The 18,805-nt window shown below is 34.7% G+C and overlaps 11 protein-coding genes across 11 annotated transcripts; 3 read left to right on the top strand and 8 right to left on the bottom strand.

Annotated features, from left to right (window-relative positions):
- Positions 1-428: 428 nt before the first annotated feature.
- On the top strand, positions 429-1,204 carry NAEGRDRAFT_81003 (glutathione S-transferase; the record flags this gene model as incomplete). The annotated part of the gene is made up of 2 exons (XM_002673141.1): positions 429-470; positions 550-1,204. The coding sequence occupies 2 exons, from the start codon at positions 429-431 to the stop codon at positions 1,171-1,173; spliced, it is 666 nt and encodes a 221-aa protein (XP_002673187.1). The 3' UTR covers positions 1,174-1,204.
- Positions 1,205-1,415: 211 nt separating this feature from the next.
- NAEGRDRAFT_82738 (uncharacterized protein) lies at positions 1,416-1,717 on the bottom strand. The gene has a single exon (XM_002673213.1). It carries the CDS (start codon positions 1,692-1,694, stop codon positions 1,458-1,460), a length of 237 nt encoding a protein of 78 aa, XP_002673259.1. The 5' UTR covers positions 1,695-1,717; the 3' UTR covers positions 1,416-1,457.
- An 813-nt stretch (positions 1,718-2,530) lies between these two features.
- NAEGRDRAFT_71691 (uncharacterized protein) lies at positions 2,531-4,495 on the top strand (the record flags this gene model as incomplete). The annotated part of the gene is made up of 2 exons (XM_002673142.1): positions 2,531-3,258; positions 3,307-4,495. The coding sequence occupies 2 exons, from the start codon at positions 2,531-2,533 to the stop codon at positions 4,493-4,495; spliced, it is 1,917 nt and encodes a 638-aa protein (XP_002673188.1).
- A 370-nt stretch (positions 4,496-4,865) lies between these two features.
- Positions 4,866-5,759, bottom strand: NAEGRDRAFT_71692 (uncharacterized protein; the record flags this gene model as incomplete). The annotated part of the gene is made up of 1 exon (XM_002673214.1): positions 4,866-5,759. One exon carries the CDS (start codon positions 5,757-5,759, stop codon positions 4,866-4,868), a length of 894 nt encoding a protein of 297 aa, XP_002673260.1.
- Positions 5,760-5,848: 89 nt separating this feature from the next.
- On the bottom strand, positions 5,849-9,300 carry NAEGRDRAFT_81004 (uncharacterized protein; the record flags this gene model as incomplete). The annotated part of the gene is made up of 2 exons (XM_002673215.1): positions 5,849-8,897; positions 8,947-9,300. 2 exons carry the CDS (start codon positions 9,298-9,300, stop codon positions 5,919-5,921), a joined length of 3,333 nt encoding a protein of 1,110 aa, XP_002673261.1. The 3' UTR covers positions 5,849-5,918.
- A 1,640-nt stretch (positions 9,301-10,940) lies between these two features.
- Positions 10,941-11,840, top strand: NAEGRDRAFT_51747 (uncharacterized protein; the record flags this gene model as incomplete). Its single annotated transcript, XM_002673143.1, has 1 exon — positions 10,941-11,840. The coding sequence occupies one exon, from the start codon at positions 10,941-10,943 to the stop codon at positions 11,838-11,840; it is 900 nt and encodes a 299-aa protein (XP_002673189.1).
- Positions 11,841-12,052: 212 nt separating this feature from the next.
- On the bottom strand, positions 12,053-12,745 carry NAEGRDRAFT_71695 (uncharacterized protein; the record flags this gene model as incomplete). The annotated part of the gene is made up of 1 exon (XM_002673216.1): positions 12,053-12,745. One exon carries the CDS (start codon positions 12,743-12,745, stop codon positions 12,053-12,055), a length of 693 nt encoding a protein of 230 aa, XP_002673262.1.
- Positions 12,746-13,065: 320 nt separating this feature from the next.
- Positions 13,066-13,710, bottom strand: NAEGRDRAFT_51749 (uncharacterized protein; the record flags this gene model as incomplete). The annotated part of the gene is made up of 1 exon (XM_002673217.1): positions 13,066-13,710. The coding sequence occupies one exon, from the start codon at positions 13,708-13,710 to the stop codon at positions 13,066-13,068; it is 645 nt and encodes a 214-aa protein (XP_002673263.1).
- Positions 13,711-13,915: 205 nt separating this feature from the next.
- NAEGRDRAFT_71697 (uncharacterized protein) lies at positions 13,916-14,329 on the bottom strand (the record flags this gene model as incomplete). The annotated part of the gene is made up of 1 exon (XM_002673218.1): positions 13,916-14,329. The coding sequence occupies one exon, from the start codon at positions 14,327-14,329 to the stop codon at positions 13,916-13,918; it is 414 nt and encodes a 137-aa protein (XP_002673264.1).
- Positions 14,330-14,534: 205 nt separating this feature from the next.
- On the bottom strand, positions 14,535-16,124 carry NAEGRDRAFT_51750 (uncharacterized protein; the record flags this gene model as incomplete). The annotated part of the gene is made up of 1 exon (XM_002673219.1): positions 14,535-16,124. One exon carries the CDS (start codon positions 16,122-16,124, stop codon positions 14,535-14,537), a length of 1,590 nt encoding a protein of 529 aa, XP_002673265.1.
- A 345-nt stretch (positions 16,125-16,469) lies between these two features.
- NAEGRDRAFT_81005 (BRCT domain-containing protein) lies at positions 16,470-18,693 on the bottom strand (the record flags this gene model as incomplete). Its single annotated transcript, XM_002673220.1, has 2 exons — positions 16,470-17,801; positions 17,847-18,693. 2 exons carry the CDS (start codon positions 18,691-18,693, stop codon positions 16,528-16,530), a joined length of 2,121 nt encoding a protein of 706 aa, XP_002673266.1. The 3' UTR covers positions 16,470-16,527.
- Positions 18,694-18,805: the final 112 nt, after the last annotated feature.

Consider the following 18,805-nt stretch of genomic DNA (forward strand, 5'->3'; position numbering starts at 1 on the left):
AACACAAGTAGGTACTGTTCCTTAGACCTATTACAATGTATTTCTGTTGGTGTGCCCCTCCTTGGCATTGGCGGGAAGTTACGTTAGCTGTAGTACAAAAGAGATGAAATTTGAAAAGCGCCTTAGAAGAGGTGGTTGATTTGATTCGGTGAACGCTATTGTTGTTTACTGGATAATGTTCATCACCCACACAACCTCAGCTCTCTCGATCGAGTAATAGAGTAATAAGCAAACAAGCATTTTGAATGTAACACTACAATATATTCAGAAATTGTAAATTATACAACAAAGATTCCAACTCCTTTCTATTATCATTACTAACCTCGATCAATAACTTGGTTCAACAATATTGAAAAGTTGTAAACCTTCTCTCCGATCAATTATTCAACAAGGAAATTGAATATGGTAAAATATTATAATATTTTAAAATGCCAGAATCTTACACTCTCCATTATTTCAACCTCCAAGCCGTAGGTTTTGATTTTCATCACATCATCATAAAATTCAAATTAATTCAATTAACACTTCTTTCTTTGATAAATTAAAAAGAGAGGTGAAGCTGCCTATCTCATAGCTGTGCACGGTGGCGTTCCAGTCACAAGAAATCTCTTCTCCGATTTCAACAAGGATTTGAAGGAAAAGTGTCCTTTCGGACAGGTTCCATTACTTGTTGTGCAGGATGATGTCAGTGGTGCCACTGCACACATTGTACAATCTATTGCAATTTGTGAATTTTTGGCAAAGAAGGCTGGTTTAATTCCAACCTCTCATGTTGAACAAGCCATTGCTTTGCAATACGTGTTGGGAGTTGATGAATTTAGAACTGAAGTCTACTCTCAATATTACAGTGGAAAGGAAACACAACAGGCAAAGAAGGAATGGAAGGAAGGAAAGATGAAATTCTTCTTGGACAAGTTTGAATCATTCTTGGTTGGAAATAAGAAGGAAGATCGTGATCTCTTCCTTGTCGGATCATCAATTTCTTGGGCTGATATTTGCTTGTATGATGCATTGGTAGAACAAGCCTTTTTGTTGGATGAAGATAACTTGTGGGGTAATTATCCACTCCTCAAAAAATTCATGAAACAAGTTGAAAACAGTTCTGAATCCTTTAAACAATATGTTACAAGTAGCAGTAAACCAGTTTTGTATATGAAGAATTGGAGACAATAAAGACTACTCTGATGAATGTATCAATATTTTGAAAATATTCGATTCAATAATTTTTCACACACCCTGTTTGTATAAAACATGACAGCCAGATGTCATCATGATGCCAATTCACATGAGATATTTTACACAATCATTGTGTGAAGGAGTTCAAAAAGCAGTTGAACAACGAGTGATTCCAATGTCCTTCACAAAGATAGTCTACATAAAACATGAGAAGAGTATGAACAAGTAATATTTGTTTTACAAGTGAGTTGTATTATTTATTATTGGAAATTAAAAAAGATTTAAGCAGAAACTTGCATAATCTTGTAACCCCACCAGATAGCCCACAACCAACCAATACACAATGAAGCCAAAACCAATTGGAGGATACCAACAATCAAGGTTGAGGTCATCTTTTCCTTTTCACTGGTGACGAAAGCAGCAATGATGGTACCGAAACCTGGGAAGAGGAAGTTGAGGATGAGGATGATCAAACCCATACCTTCACATCTTGGAGTACTATCTTCTAAAAGACCCATTTTGATTATTGTTTTGTTTTTTTTTGTTTTTCAATACATTGATGTTTGGCAGTTGCTCTGGATTTTAAAGCACCTCAGCCAAATGGCAGCTGGCGCAAATTTCAAAGGTTTTTTTGCAGTGCTACCTCGGAGAGACCATTTGGCGCGTAAAAGTTCATGGCACCTGGAAAAAAAATCTCAAGAACCAATCAATGCACTGCCATTCGATATCCGTTACAACAATTTACAACGATTAAATGACTAAATACATTATTAAAAAGGTGAAAGGATGATCGATGTGATCTGAGATGAACTAGTTTTATCATAGTTTCATCACCCATATGAACATTGAAAGTTTGTTATCCATATTCCTTATATTCCCTTCTATCTCCTTCAACAAACATTATTGCAAATATTGTTAAACATTGTAAACAGTTTAAAAATCATGAAATGATTGGATAGCAGCGTAATGTAACCCTACATAGGTCCAAGTCAACCTCGGACATTGCACAATTATCTAGATTTTTACAGTATTCTCTCCGTTCTAAGAAATGAAAGGTAATATTTCAAAGCACTACGGTTTGCAGTGACATTTAAGAAGCGTTAAACATTCTAAGAGAGAGGTGGGTAGTAAATTGATAAAGCACCTACAATGCGATTTTTAAAGAGCCTTCAAGGTGAAGAAAAGATGTTAAGGAATGTGATGAGACTCCACGTACCAGAATTTGATATTAAGAAAATAAGATTTTTAATTGGATGAAAAACAATTTAAAGTTGATCAGTTCCTTCAGGATTCGGAACAACAGTTGTTCTTTGATCATCATCAATTAATTATTTAAAATTAAATTTAAAAAATCATGTCCACAGACGCCAACGCTCACGATCATCATCAGGAAGTAAAAGAACAACCACAACAACCAGTAAACTCACTCTATGAGAGGGCTAAAAGGAAATTAAAATTGGAAACACCAGCCTCTCAAGCTGTAACCTACTCCCAGTTGGAATTACCATATCATGCTCCTCCAGTCATTTACAAGATTGTATACAATGAGGAGAGTAGGAGTGCCACATTATTTGAAAGAGTTAATACTTGGAAGGGATCCAAGGAAGAATTGAGAGAAAATGAAAAAGCCTTGTCAAGAATTAGACAAGATCAACTCACTTATCAACAGCAACAGCAAAAACAACATTCGAATATTTCTTCGTCTTCTTCATCTTCTTCAACTTCCTCATCATCGGATAAATCCTCTAACAATGAATCGAATACAATCATTAATATTACTAATAATGTTGGAGACTTTTTAGCATATCACTTTTTGAAAGGATGCTATCCCGATATTGAATGGACATCAGTCAATTCGGATTCTGCTCTTGCTGATTTATTTACAAAGGAAAATTCCATGTTAAATAAGAAGGCTAATTACATGTGGGCCATTGATGCCAATTTTAATTTCATATTTGCTCCAGAACATCAAATGGATTTTGCATTGCAAAGAATTAGAGTTAAGCATGGAGATTTGACAGCTACTGGTAAAACTTTGATTGGAAGTTTGGATAATTTGACAGTTGGAAGATTGCCAGCTCGGTAAGTACAACATTAAAAGGAGGAAATAATTGACATTTTGTACTCAAGTGTTGGAGGTGAATTTAGATGGGACGATTCGAAAGGAACATGGAGAATTGACAATGATTCATCCTATTGCTTTTTCAGAGAGGATGAATTGGTAATTTCAAATACAGCCAAGGTGAAATGGCAATTTATTACTGAACTATTCCTGAGATCGGTTGGTGTAAAGACCAATGATATTTTATGGTTGGATTTGGTTCAATCTAGAAAACTGGATAGTTTTGTGGTTCAAAAATTATCCAAAGCCTTTGTAAGAATGAAGAGAGATGACGAAAAGCAAGCAGCTATCAATGATATTGGATCCAAGTTTTCTCTTGTTAACTTGTTCAAGGGTGTCAATTTATTTGATATTGTTTTTGAAGCTTTTGGAGCTAAGAGTTATTTTTGTACATTAGGTAAATTGCATGTTGAGATTTTGGAGGCTTCTAATTTGTCCTATGTGGATGTATTCAAAATTCAACATGCCTACTCTTACTGCACTGTTGGGCTGAGAGGATCAGACCTTGTAGAGCATAGGAATTGGTGGGATAGATATTATCAAACCAAAACTGTTAAAAGAAATCAAAATCCTCAATTCCATGAATCTTTCGCACTCTATGTATCAAGTATGGATATTCAAATTTTGGACTTGAAGGTTTATCATTCCAAACATCAACTTATTCCAGTTTTATTAGGAGAATGTGAATTGGAATTGAGTGATTTGAACTTTAAAGATTATGATGAACTGGATTTGTGGTTACCATTGGTAGTTCCAAAAGGAATTTTGGATATTGCTCGTCCAAGTCCCTCGAGCAAGCACTCTGATACAGGCATCAATGCACTCAACAATATCTTCTCGGGTACAAGTCTCGTTCAAGTGGATTCAATTTCTCAACAGTCATCTCCAACCATTGTAGGTTCAATGGTTGATATTGGAACCAATCTCAAAAAGGTCACTGGTATCCATAATACTAGTTCATCAAGAGTTGGAAATGTTTCTGTCAAGGCTGCCAGTATGAGCATGCAAACATTTACAATACCATCCAAAACAGATCAAATGATCCATGTTAAACTGAGATGGGAACCACACAGCAAGACAGATTCTACAAAGAATATTCAAGTTGAAAGTACAGCATCAACAAGTCCAAAGAGTGAACAATTATATACCTATGATCAAATCATGAAAGATCAAGAAACTGATACAACAGTAAATTAGAATATTATGAATGAATATCATCAAGTAAGATAATTCATTCTTCTTAAGGTAAGATTCAATTCGACAAAAAAATGACTCTAGAAACTGCTCTTCATCACTAGTTTATTTTCTCTTGTGAAAAACAGATTGGAGATTCTAAAAGAGGCCTTGGAAATTTGTTAAACTATTTTCTGGGAGCCATTTCAATTGCTCACTGTGTAATACTTCACACAATGATCGTATTCAATTCTGCAATGCTTGTGTTGAAAGTGGGAACATGTACACATGTAATGATTTTATTTTACATATAGAATGCAGCTATAAATCTGGGAAGTTTTCAAGGTTTATTGTTGGTTTAAATAATTGGTTGAAAATATTCGAAAGCCACAGTTCATTCCTCAATAAATTCACACTCTGGCTTTACAAATGCATTACTATATCTATTGAGATTGACATGATTGTAATTTTTGATGTGATTATTTCTATCAAAAGTTAAGAGATTCATCAATAAGATCTCTCCCTTTCCAGTTTGACAATAAACATTGAAAAACTCATCACTTCCTTCAAATTTAACCCAAAGAGAAACCTTTGTCTTCTCACATGTTGGTAAAAGGAACTGCTTTGTAAGGAAACCTTTTGTATTAACGTAGGAAACAGCATTTTCCTTGACATTGGCAACCATCTTCATCTTTTTAACAAATTCCTTCTCATCACTCATTCTAGGTCCAAATTTATTTCTCTTTGATTTGTAAATGGATATTATAATTTCTCTCTTCCTATTTCCTGATGGTTCCAATTCTAAATAGGTGGCAGATGATGATATTCTCTTGACTCCATCTTCCTCACTGTCAGAACCTTCGTCTTCACTTACATGTTTCTTACGTTTGGTTTTTTCAGATTTCTCTTGGTACTTTCTCTTGTTATTGTGTTGTGGTTGTTGTTCAAATGTATTGAAAATGGCATGTGTAGTAGATGAAGTAGATGGTTCACTAGTTGCTGTATTGTATGTTTCCTTGGATGTGGTTTCAGAGTGATTTTCTGACGCAAGTGACATGCATTCGATATGTGTTTGTTGGTGTGCAGATTCTCCTCTTAATATGTTTGGAGCTAAGACATGCTCTGCATGTCTACTGTTACTGGTGTTGCATGTGTTTGGAACAGTTTGTGGATGTGTGGGGGTTGCGTTTCCTGTTGTGGCCATTCTGGTGCTGTCTTCTGCTAAAAGCTCTGAAAAGAACAAATCCAAAACATTGAAATCAGTAACTGAAAAGTGGGTATTCTTCATGGTGGATGCTTTTTTTCAATGTGGCGAAAATAATAGTCATGTTAAAATTGTCAACTTATAGGAGGTTGGGAATACAGAATTCTATTTTTAATATAACTTCTTTATTGAGGTTTGGGAATACAGAATTGTAATAACTTAATTGTTTGTAATAATTTAAAACTACCTTCTCCTTGTGTTTTTCTTTTCTCTAGAATGTGTAATGACACAGTACAATTTCTTATGGGATTCAGATGGATTACTAGTAGATGTACCTTCACTGTCAGATTCTTGATCCTTATTATTGGCACCAACATCAACCACTTCAGAGTAGCATCTGTAATGATAGTAAAAACCACTCATAAACATGATATTGTCCTCCTTTGTCATTGTAAGCCTTTGCCCACAGAGAGCACATCTGCCACCAATTCTAACTTTGACACCCTTTCTTTGTTGTTTGAATAATTGAGCACTTTGTTGTTTAAGATCGGCTTGGAGAATTTCCTGACAACCTTCTTGAAGTGTTTTCTGTTGTGAAAAATCAGTAATGAGTCTTGTTAACTTCTTCTTGAGTCCTTCAATGTCCATTTGCTCTGGAATCTTTCTTACGAGAGCAGATGGGTCAATATAATCCGAACCATGCTCAGAAATGTGATCCATAAGTCCAGAAATGAATTTTGGCTTTTTTAAACTCTTATTGAGTAAATTTTGGTACAATTCGCTATCTGGTTGTTTTTCAACAAATTCAATAGCTAAAGTAACATCTTCAAGCTTGTCAATAATCAATGCCAGGGCTTCGTTGGTGTTACCCATTCTTCCTAATAAATAAACGATTCCTTTGTACAATTGTTTGTTTCTTTCTTCTAGAGAGGCATCATCATCATTGGTATTAATATTCTTCTTCTTTTCGTATTGAACAAACTCGGTGGCAATAGTATAGCTCGATTCATCATCGTCCATCAAGTCATCTTGATCTTCGTTTCTGCCAGTTTTTTCTGATACAGGTACAGTATCTCTCTTGTACAAGTATTCGAAAAACTTGAGTACTGGCTTATTTAAATGTTGTTCACAAATCTTGAGAGCTTGTTCAATCTTGTAGGATTGACTTTGTTCCAAGAACCAAACAAGTCTCTTTGAGTCAAATTCTGCATACAACTCAACTTGAATAATGTGGTATCTGTCACGATTGAAATTCTGTACATTATGGTAAAATAAGCCATCCAAGTATTTCAAGAGTTGAACTCTTTCATTCTTCAGTTGTTTGATGATTTGCTCGACCATGATATTTTCATGATGTTCAACACACAATCTCAAAGCTCTATCTTCATCAAAACTTATCAGGTCCAATATTTTATCTTGCACGGAGGAAAAAAGTGAGTGGGTTTGAATAAACTCGAAAACGTCTGATCTTTTAAGCTTAAAGTAAATATCAAGAGCTCTGTCATAGTGCTTTTCATACATGAACAAGTTTGCCAAAGACTCTTGTAAGAGGGATATCTTTCTGGTGGCTTCTCTGGATTCTTGTTCTTTTCCTTCTAGAGTGGCAATTTTGGCTTCTTGTTCGAGAACCAAAATTCTTTCAGAGGTTACAGTTGTAATATTTTGAATATTATACAAATCTTGTGGCCATTCTTTGATACACTTGAGGAAGAGGTCAGGAGAGTTAAGGAGGAAGTAATTCAATTTCATTTCATAAATAGCATCCTTCAACTTTGGTTTGCTAATAGGAATGAATGGAATAATAACATGGAATTGTTTCAAATCAATGAAGGAATAAATCCATTCCTCCCACAAATTCTCATCAACACCAGCCACATTCGGGACCATTTGAGCTGCTTCTTTGTATTGCTTGTTTTCCAACAGGTATCTCAAATACTTTTTGCCAATATCTAACATGGAAATATCCTTGAGTTTGGATTGATTAGCCTCACAATACTTGATAGCATCAAGGTATCTGTTCTTTTGCATGAGCCATTTGACGTGATCGTCATCATCTCTTGGACGAGCAGCAACAATATCTCTTGGAGAAAGGATATAGTACACTTCTTCTTGCTCATTTCGGTATGGAGTTGCAACAGAAGAAGTGTATGCTTCTAATCTATAGTCAGTAGCAAAGTAACTTTCGAAATTCTTGATAGAGAGAGCATCACATGATTTTTCTTCACCTTTCAAGTCCATAATTCTCAATTCTGGTCTTGGAGCAACCAATTTCTTCTTTGGCTTCTCATTAGCATTGTCCTCATCTCTTTCTTCATCTTCATCATATGCCAATATGAGAAGACTGTCTTCATTTGAGTATGGAACAATACCAGAAATGTAAAACTCGACCTCAAACATTGCCAAAACTTCCACATATCTTTGAGATTTTTGTTCCTTTGCATTTCTTCTTTCCTTGATTACAATTAAAGTTACACTCTGACCCCAACCAATTAAAAGTTGAGCCAAGCTCTTGGAATCCTTATTGTCAGATTGTTTGTTATCAACTGTAAACCTATCTGGTTGACACCAAGTCAGACAAGGTCTGTACATGTCTGGTCTAGGTGCTGATGAAGAACGTGAAATATATGTAATTTTCTGATTAGAAACAATATCATAAACCTTGACACCAAAATCATTGGCCCAAGCAATAAAATCTCCAAACCATCTCACAGCATGAATTTCTCCTTCATCTTTGTGTATTACTAATTCCTTGTATGAAAACCAACCCTTCCTTTTCATTGTTAATTTTCCAGTTTTTCCACCACTAATTACAGACTTGTCACTCCTTGTAGAATATAATGGATCCAAAGCAACAGATTTCATTGGTCTATTGAAGAAAAATTCCATTAAATTACCTTCCTGTGCATTTCCAGACCCTCCTGAAATAGAAGAGGCTACATTTGTTAGCATACTATTTCCTGTTATGACTGTATTAGCATCGGAATTAGGATCGAGGATCTTTTTATGAACTGTAGGATTTTGCATATTGGCATAAAGGGCAGAATAAATATTGTACACTACCACTTTACCATCATTACTGCAACTTGCAATATATTCACCAGTACTATCTATTGTAAGATCGTTGATTGTTTCTGCGTGTGGTCTGAATTTTTGTTGTTGATTGTTATTTCCTTCAAAATCCAAAATGTACAAGTATCCCAAGTGAGTTCCCAAAGCAAGAAACTATTAAAATAATATTAATATTAGAATAATAATAAATATTTAATCTTACCTTTTCACCAACCACGAGGGCACTGGCATAATTTCCTTCGATACCGAAAATATCTTTTGGCAAACTACCAGCCAGTCTCTGATATTTTAATTGTGGTTCGTATTCTTCCTCTTCTTCACTTTCCTCATCATCATCGTCTTCATCATCATCCTCATCATCATCATCTTCCTCGTCGTCGTCCTCATCTTCTTCATCGTCATCGTCTTCATCATCATCGTCCTCTTCCTCTTCACTTTCGGGTTGCTTTTTTAATTTATTTTTCTTTTCCTCCATTTCATCACCACTTCCACTACTAGATTCTCCCTGATCGAGTGAATCATCATCCTCCTCCAGCAAATTCTTGTTTTTGGACATTTTTTTATTTTTATTTTAGATTTTTTCTTCGTGTTGGAAGGGAAGCTTGTCAACCACAAGCAAGATTGAAAAACAATTGACCGTATGATGGAAGGAAAACCTTAAATAATTTCTAAACCGATGATGAGACATAATTGATATGCTACTTATTGAATTATACCCTTCGGAAAGAGATTGATTTTCATAGAATATAATATTAACCCTTAATTCCATCAGAATATGCCTAAAATCAAGATCATTAAGAATGATCGTCAGATGTATCAATGATCAAAAACTTATCGGAACAAGTATTCATTTATATCTACAGTATTCAAGAATGTTAATTCATTTTGTGCTTTCGTTTGCTCCTGATTGACCATTCCTCTCGATTTATTAATGGAAAAACTACTGTTCTCTGAACAGATCTATCACCACAAATAGTTACAAGATAACGCAAAAAGGTTCTACTATTATTGTGTCTTATCATATTCTTTACTCTCGACACAAGTCCGAAACTCTGCTGAGAGGCTTTGTAGAGAAACCATCATATCATGAAAGAGTTTATTAAGGTCCACCAAAAGACTTAACCAGAAACAATATCAAGATCACTGCACCACTCATTCTCTCTGTATAATAATTTAGATTTAGATAATTTTAATTATCCTCATCTTCATCAAATAAATTGATCAACCACCACCCAATCAATAACTCAAATAAATAAATTGGTATGATAATAATTCCTATTCACATGCAAGAATAGAAGTGCAACATTTATGTGTGAAATCAAACTATCATTCTTTGTTCTACTCATCATCTTTCATGTGTTGATTTGTTGAGCAGTGTGTTTCGTTGCTCGGAACTCAACTCTAGAGTTTCAACACGATAATTTTAGTAGTCAATGAACAACATCCATGAAAGTATGTGTGAGGTCTACCAACAAGATGAACCAGAGGATTTTTAACCGATTTATGTATTCTACTGATCCAAAATGCAATTGAAGCTCGGCAAAGAAGATTCGTAAATTCCTCGTTTTTGGTCAATTTTAATTGTTTTCTGGTGTATGGTGGGTTAATGGCCGTGTTGGTCAACCTAACCTTAGCTAAAAAATAAAACAACACAGCACACCTCTGAAGAGTTTCGCTTAGGCTTTTACCCAACACAACAAGCGAACAAGTGAATATAACAAATCAAACCGGTCTGCACTCAACTGATAAAATCTCAGTTGTTTATTCTTGTCCTCTTTGATAGTACTATAGTTACCATTTAAATAGCTTTTACACACCATTAATATATATATTAATTATCATCATGCCGAGAAGAATTTCAACATCTGCTGCTAAACGTGCACTCGGGCAAGAGAGTTCCACCACTGCTTCATCACCAGAGAAGGCACCCAAGATGATGAAACTCTCTCCAACCTCAGAAGATGGTTCAGAATCAAATTGTTCTTCACCAGATGTTGTGGATCGTCCTTCGACATCTATGATGCACCATCAATTCTCGGAATCAAAGCCTACCACAACACACTCATCCGAGATGATACAACATGATATTTACCCACAACAACAGTCAAGTCCACCTAAACCAATATCTGTTGCTGTTCCACTGGTTGCTGCTTCTACAAGCATTGCTCATCAAGTTGACCAATTCTCGCCTCCAGAATGATTGCTACCACTTCCCAACCATCTCTCACAAATACTGCTACCAGTAATAATAATAATACAGAGATGGAACAACATCTCAATGATTCTCTCAATACTTCCACTACTATCAATACTGATAACATTCAAGATTTTGACTTTATCATTACTGATCCTGATGTAAAGATGCAATTCAAAAAGTCTAGAGACTATAACTTTATTCCATCTTTCCCAAAGGTTTTGTACACTCTCACTTGGAAGCACAAGTATGATCTCAAGATTTCATCAGAGAAACCAATATTCCAAGGAGTTCCTCAGAAGCTTATGATGTCTCAAATCAAGATTGAACTGGTAATGGGAAGAGACTTTTCAACACCATCCTATGATCATTCAAAGGTTAGACAAAGGGATAGAACCGTCAATGAAGAATCTAGAAAGAAACGTCCACATAGAAAACCAAACGAATCAGAGACTACTACATTGACCTCTGTCTCCAAAGAAAATGATTATTCCATAGTTGTTAGATTTGGTATCAATAGAACATTCTGCTCCAAGAGATTTAACTATGCACCTTTCAGATTGAGATTGGATTTCGAATCTGACAAGAATCCATTCACTCTATTCACTCCAATATTCCATACGTTTGCTAAAAAGCTGACTGGATTCACAGTAGTTAATGTAAATGAAATTCTAAAGAAGAATGGCGAAGCATTGTTACCAGTTGAAAATACAGATGAAGTTTGTACAGATCTCGTTGGTGTTTATAGACCATCTATCCCTGTTGAGTATGGAGATCAAAGTGAGCAAGGTGAATCCGTTGCCTCATCCTCAAGAACTGGCGCATCATCAAAGGATGCCTCAGAACCAGAAGCCACCAATGAAGATGCCAACCTCCTATTGTCTCTCGGAGGGTTGCTTTAAATTGATTCAAATAAACTTGTTGTTTCAATTGTATTATGAAATCGAATCGATTGGATTATTAAGGCTATGAATCTACTCCAAAAACCATCAACAATAAGAAAATCAATCTATTAGAAATATTTTTCAATCATCATTGCTTCCAGTTCATGAAAAGGAGAGGTTTCCAGTTTGTATACATTGAATTGTTAAATCAATTTCAGTTTGTGAGCCTATTATAAACCAATGCGTCTAAGCAAATTCATAATCTGATCCCGAGAATCCCATATTTCAACAGCAGTATCAATATAACCAAGACAATTGCCAAGAGTTGGAGCATACCACTTGCCAACAGTTTTTCCCACCACAAGTGCAGATCTAACAATTGCATTCAGTAATGAAATCTGTCCTTCCCTGTACCTTACAACAATATCTCCAAATCGTTTAACACTAAATAACACAGGAACAACATCATTAAACAGAGTGGATGTCAAACTATTCGAATTGGTTGCTATTGGAGTAGTGTTGGTGCTAATTATTAGATCATTATCGGTCTGGACAACAATTGACTCGTTCATAGTATTTGAAATTATTGTTGGAATTTGCTCAATAGACGTCACCCTCCTACTGCTTGCCAATAATGATGATCTCTGCTTAACAATTCGACAGGAAAGTGACGAATTATTGAAACAATCCGTTCCTACAGTAACTCCAATTGATAGCAACATGTCTTTCAGAGAACGAACACTGACATTTTGTATTGTTTCCCATGAATGCAATAATTCTTCCATTCTTACTTGAAGAGTGGTGTTTGCATCATTTCTTGAAGCAGCAATTAGTGCCTTTTCCAAGTTGTTGGAAACCATCTCACCAGAGTCTCTGAGAGTATTGGTTATTGATTTTGCTAATTCACGCACGTTGTTGCTCATTGTGTTGTTGTTGTTGTTTTTATTGTTAAAGAAATAGTTTGGTGTGATGATAATTTGTTATGGAGGTCATTTTCTAAAAAAGTGCATTTTGAATTTAGTTCTAATCAATCGCATGTTTAGGTGTTATTTCTAATGGACAAGTAATTGGAGTAATATTTCAAAGGATAGGATTGAGGCAAAGTTTATTATGAAAGATGAGATCATTTCGTATAAAGTTGGAAAAGATTAGGAATTTTGTAAATTGAGGTTTTAAAGAAAAATGTGGAAAACAGGAGTGATTGATTATTAAGGAGAGGAATCTAAATTGGTTGACAATTTATTTAATATTTCGAATAGATTGAATATTGTTCATCATATTCTTCCATATATTGTTCATACTCATCATCCTCGTCAATAGATGAAACAATTTGTTTGCCTGTTTCTTGATTTCTAACAAATTCCTTCATAATTTTCTTATTCTTCTTATTCTTCTTTTGTGAACAAGATTTTAAAGTTGAGATTTCTTGAGTTGTTGGTTGTAAAACAGTTGTGAATTCAGCTTGTTCTCTAGCAAGTCTTTCTTGTTCTTCCTTTTTAAATTTGGAAATCAATTCTCCCAATTGACCATTTGACAACATGTCAATTCTGATATTTTTATCCCAGAATACATATTCATCTCTATAAATCAATTGTTGAATTCGATGTTGTGGAAGCTCTTCAGCCAAATCACTATTTAAGAATTCTTCATATGAAATAAAAGTGTCACCTTCAAATCTGTCTTTGTAAATCATTGACAAGTGAAGATAGGCATCATTTAAATCAGAATCCCACATGATTCTATTAATTGCTTCTTTACAGGTTAGAAAACGTTCCTTTTTCTTAAGCCAAATTGTTTCTTCTTCAGCAATTTGTTCATTCTTAGAAAGGAAACAAGATTTAGTTTGTTGGGTGGCAGTATTATTTACAGGGAGGATTTTTACGGTCATGATTTTTACACAGTTAGCAGAGTTTGGTGATCTTTTGTTTTTTTTTGTTTTGGATTTTCTTGAATTTCAGCTCTGCTTTCTATTTAAAGCTTTGAAAAAATGTTTCATGCCAGAAGTTGAAGCATAAAAATAGATTTCAAGTTCATGTTGAACTTTTTTTTTGTGTACAAACTTGAAGTTGAATTTATTAACAATGTGGCAATCTTTAAATCCATTCCAATAAATTTTCAAGTTCAGTATCATTCAATTCCATAAAATCTTGGTCTTCCTCTTGAACCATGGCATCAAATTGACCTCTTGCAGCTTTCTCCTTCAAAATTTGTTCACCAACAGCAATATACGAAATCAAATACTGAACCATTGAGGTGTACTTTTCTCGCAAATGATAATTTCCTGCATACTTTTTAAATTTTGGATTGAGGAGTTCTTTAGCATGTAATTCCTTCATGTACTCTTCATGATTCATGAGGAGCATTTTGTTAATCATGACTTGTTGTTGGAGGTTAAAGTAACCCATCTCTCTCATGGCTTCTGGATCGAGAATGTAATCCTGGCAGTGAATAGTGGCAGCTGTCAATGCAATGAAAAGCAAAGCACACAGAAATAAAATCTTGGACATTTTTTTTATGGAGGATATTTGCTTATCCATAAATTAATTCAGGTCCACCAAATAAAGACATTCTCATTTGGTTTGGATGTAACCCAAGAACGAATGTGGTAAATTATTTATCCATTAGAAACCTAATAAAAAAATCTTTTCAAAATTTGTGTCCAAAGGATTACAAAAATTGTAGTTCAAGAACAAGTGTACAATATTGAATGAATTATTGTTGTTGTTTAAGGAAATCATATTTTGAGTATTGTTGAGAGAATTTTTGTGCATTTTGCTTTTCTTCCTCAAATCTTGGTGCTCTCAATTTGGCTTCGTTTGGTGTCTTTTTCATAATTCCACAAAGTACTTCCTTTCCAAACACAAAACTGAAATCTTCATCAGAAATTGGATGGGCAAAACCACCATTCACTCCAAATTCTACATGGAAGTAAGGGAAACCTTTAGGTATGGATCTGTGAATTCCCTTTCCTTTTGTTTCAATAAATCTCTTATTGTCACTCCATTCACTGGCACTCAAATTATAAGCAGTATTACCTAGTTCTAAAATTGCATTCTTAAAGTAGGATGGAGCAACTTCCATCTGTTGCTCACTCACAGGTATGCACTCAATGAAGGCATGCTTCTCGTGTTTCATTGAATATTGAGTTACAGTCTCTATAAAAATAATATCTCTTCCCTGCTCAACAAATAGCTTCTTGAGAGCCAGTTTGAATTTCATAATTTCATCATAAACATCCTCATCAGTTTCTCTTATGGAAATCGTATGTTGAATTGGTACTATACAGCAGTGACCTTCAGTAAGGCACCCAAAAGGAGAGATTGTAAGGTATGCCTTGCTGCCAGTAGCAATAACCAGATGATTCTTGAATCTCTTATTTTCCACACAGAATGCACAATTTTCCACATTATTTAGCTTTTTCAATTCGAACATTTTGTTCTTTTGAAGGAATGCTTTTTGTTTTTCTTCCAAAGTTTTTTGTTTCTTCTTTGATCTTCTATCGTCACCAACCTCGAATGATTCTGATCCATTACCCTTAAAGAAATCAGAGTATTGATCATCATATTCAGAGGCATTTCTATTGGATGATCTGTACAATGAATCTTTTGCAATATTATTTGCAAGATTTCTATCAAAATCTTGAACTGAATGTTCCTTAGCTTCCAAATAAATGTCTTGAAGAGATGAATCGTCTCTATTATTAATGTATTTTCTTCCTTGTGCTCCTCCATCAATTCTCCTTCCCTGTGAATCAAATGAAGGCAATTGTGCAGCTGCAGAGCCATGCTTTTTGTAAGTTTCTTTGCATTGTCTAATTTCCTTCAATTGATCACTCAATTCTCTGTACAATTTCATGTCTTTTCTATCTTCAGCATCGAGTGCTCTTTGGGCAAGACTATTCAATTCTTCATTGGACATGAGTGCATATTTCATAAAGGTTTGTTCATTAGTATTTCCAAATCTTGAAATATTGACACTGGATGATTCACTCCTAGATTCATTTCTATACTTTTCATAAATCTTTGTATTAGGAGCAAGATCAAATTCTGGTTTTCTCATATTTCCATCCAGTGCAAAGTGTTTGTTTCGATGTGATTCTCTTTGTGCCATCTTTTCAATGGTCTTTTTATCATATTCAGTAGCAACATTCTTTGATGAATCTCCCCAATGTTCTTTCAAAACAGCATCTACAGAAACACCAGCCTCTTTAGCTCTTTCCTCTGCTCTCTTCAATGCTCTAGCTTTCCAAGAACTTGATGAAATATCGGAGGAAGAAGAAGTTTGAGACAATGATCGTGCCATTGGATTAATATGTGGATTTAATTCAAGAGAGGAAGCTGATGACTGATGATGGTTTTTCTGCTTCTTCTTCTTCCTTTGATCGTTGATTATTGTTATTGAATATATCCTTCGGAGGAGCTAACATCCAATCCTCTCTTGTTGATTCTTCTTCATGTTTTCTTTTATGTGATTTTTCTTCTAATGATGCTGCTGATGAATTGTATTCCGAGGAGGTTGTTGTTTTACTATCTGATGAAGAATGCTTAGGTTGAGGTTTTCTCACTTTAATACCTCTCAACATTTTTTTATAATTAAATTAAAATTCATAACACCTTCAAATAATAAGAATTAATATTCTAAATAATATTAAGTAATATATTTAAAATAAATAAATTTAATTGATTATAAGTAGTAGGGGTTATTATTATTCATTACAGGAATAGTAGAATCTAGAAATACTGTATCTACCGATGGAAGCTGGACAATTGTGAGAGTCATAATATTCCTGGATGGAATTATGATCACAGGCATTTCTAGAGTCCAAATCTGTTTCCACAACAACGTATCTCAATAAGCTATTACGTTCGTTGCTCAAATGAGAAGTGAATTTTGTCATTCCTTTCCAATGATCTCTAGTTTCATAATCGAATACAATATCGATGCCATATAATTGTTTCAAATAATCAATTTGTTGTTCCAAATAGTTGTATTGAGAAAATCCTACCAACAACAAATATTCCAATTTTGGAAGTGACTTGGAATTCAAGATTGATTCAATTATGACTTTAGATGTTTCTTCTGCTGTCATTACTTCTTTTTTATCATCTGTTTTACGGTGGTAGTATCTTTCTTCACCACATCTTAATCTCAAATATCTTACACCTGGGAATGAGCAATTATTAAAGAATGATTTCCACTCCTCATTTGGATATTCCTTATAGGCGGCTGATGCACTATAGTCAATTGATAAAAATCTTATACTATCAGGGAATGAATAATTTTGCAGTGGTGTAAAGTATAACACATTGGCCAAGTTCAAATATATAGATTTCGATAATTTCTTTTCAATGTTATCCATCTTGATATCGGCTTGTGTGAGAGTATGTGCAGCCTTCTTATTATCTGCATCACAGGTAATAAAATTGGCCCATCCACCAGTTCCTTCAATTTTAACACCAAGCTTTGGAGAATTATCGTCGCCACTATGTTTAGTTCTTCTGTATCTGTATGGATTGGCTGCTGGTTGTTCATCTGCCCAACTTTCTAAATAATTAGAAGTTAAAAGCACATCATTATCCTCACTCCAGTATTCATCATTATTTTCAGAGTCCATATGATTGAACATGTTCAAGGAGAGAATAAATGATTGAGTCATGAACATTTCAAATGCTGTACGATGTGGTTTGAAAAGGGTTTCATAATCCTCAAATTCAATATCAAACCCATCCAATCTGGATTTAAGCATTGCTGTGCAGACTTGCTCATCGCTATACAATGGAGTTTTAGAAGGGGTTTTCTTCTTCTTCTCCTTTTTCTTTATGGTTGTTTTAACAGGTTTTGGAACAGCAACCATTGAATATCTTCTCTCGTCCATCCTCTTTGAGAGAGTTGAACAATCATAAACCCATTGCTTACTAACAACAAATATACCTGCATTAATGGCTTCTTTTGTCTTGTCAGTATTCGAAAAGGCAGCAACTGGTTTGTGTTAGACCAAAATACCAATTTGAAACAAATACTTACTCATGTGAGTGGTTTTACCAGCTTGAAATTCTGGAGTGTATTTGGCTCCCATTTTCATTGCAGTTTCTCTGAGGGTTGTTCTTTCTGGATTGACTATTCCACTAATTGCAATAGTGACACCAGGTAAAATTTTAGAAATATCAGAACAATAGTCTCCATCTAAGAAATCATCCTCTTCCTCCTCTTCTTCCTCTTCCTCCTCGTCATCGTCTCCACCATCGCTCATGTCATCCATCCAAGAGTTTTCCTTGTCAACAGCACTTTCTAAATCATCAAGTGGTTTACCTCTTTCAACAGCTTGAACAACATTTTGAATACGTCCCATCTCTTCTATTTGTCTTCTGTTCAAATCACCACAACCTAATTGCAAATTATCAATAGTGTCAGTTCTAATCCAATAGGCCAACTTTTGGAAAAACACAAATCCTTGCAACCAAAATCTCTCCATAAATTGTAAATCTGCATCATTAGCTTTTCCTGTCACTAATTCAAAAGTTCTCTTATCGACCATGGAAAGTTTTGCCAAGGCTTTAATATTGTCAAAAGTCGGAATGAATTTTGTCAAGTGGCTCACACCTTGCTCAAGAGCACTCAAATCATACAAATTTCTTTTGGTAGCAGTTTGTGTTGGATCTCTCTTAATTGTTGTCACATCAACATTATGATAGAAATCGTTCAAATCACCCACAAGGAAGGAAATTACTTGTAAAACAAGTTCATTCGGTAAATCACCAAAAAGACCACTCGATGATGATGATGAAGACAATTTAATTTTCTTGCTTCCTTCTTGGCTAGACTCACCAAGAGAGAGCTTTCTCTTATTTTCATCATGACTGCTGCCGTGCATCTTCTTGTAACGGCGTTTTTTTTTTAGAGTTCCACTTTTGTGTGGCTAAAAGATAGCAGTGATTACAATATAATCTAATCTATGGAATCTATTTTTCAAGAACAGATCAATG

The sequence above is a fragment of the Naegleria gruberi genome (genome assembly GCF_000004985.1).
Source record: "Naegleria gruberi genomic scaffold NAEGRscaffold_48, whole genome shotgun sequence".
In the NCBI taxonomy this organism is placed as follows: domain Eukaryota; phylum Heterolobosea; class Eutetramitea; order Acrasida; family Naegleriidae; genus Naegleria; species Naegleria gruberi.

Coding starts and splice junctions, on each gene's coding strand:
- NAEGRDRAFT_82738 (XM_002673213.1), bottom strand. CDS start 1,694: ATGGGTCTTTTAGAAGATAGTACTCCAAGATGTGAAGGTATGGGTTTG.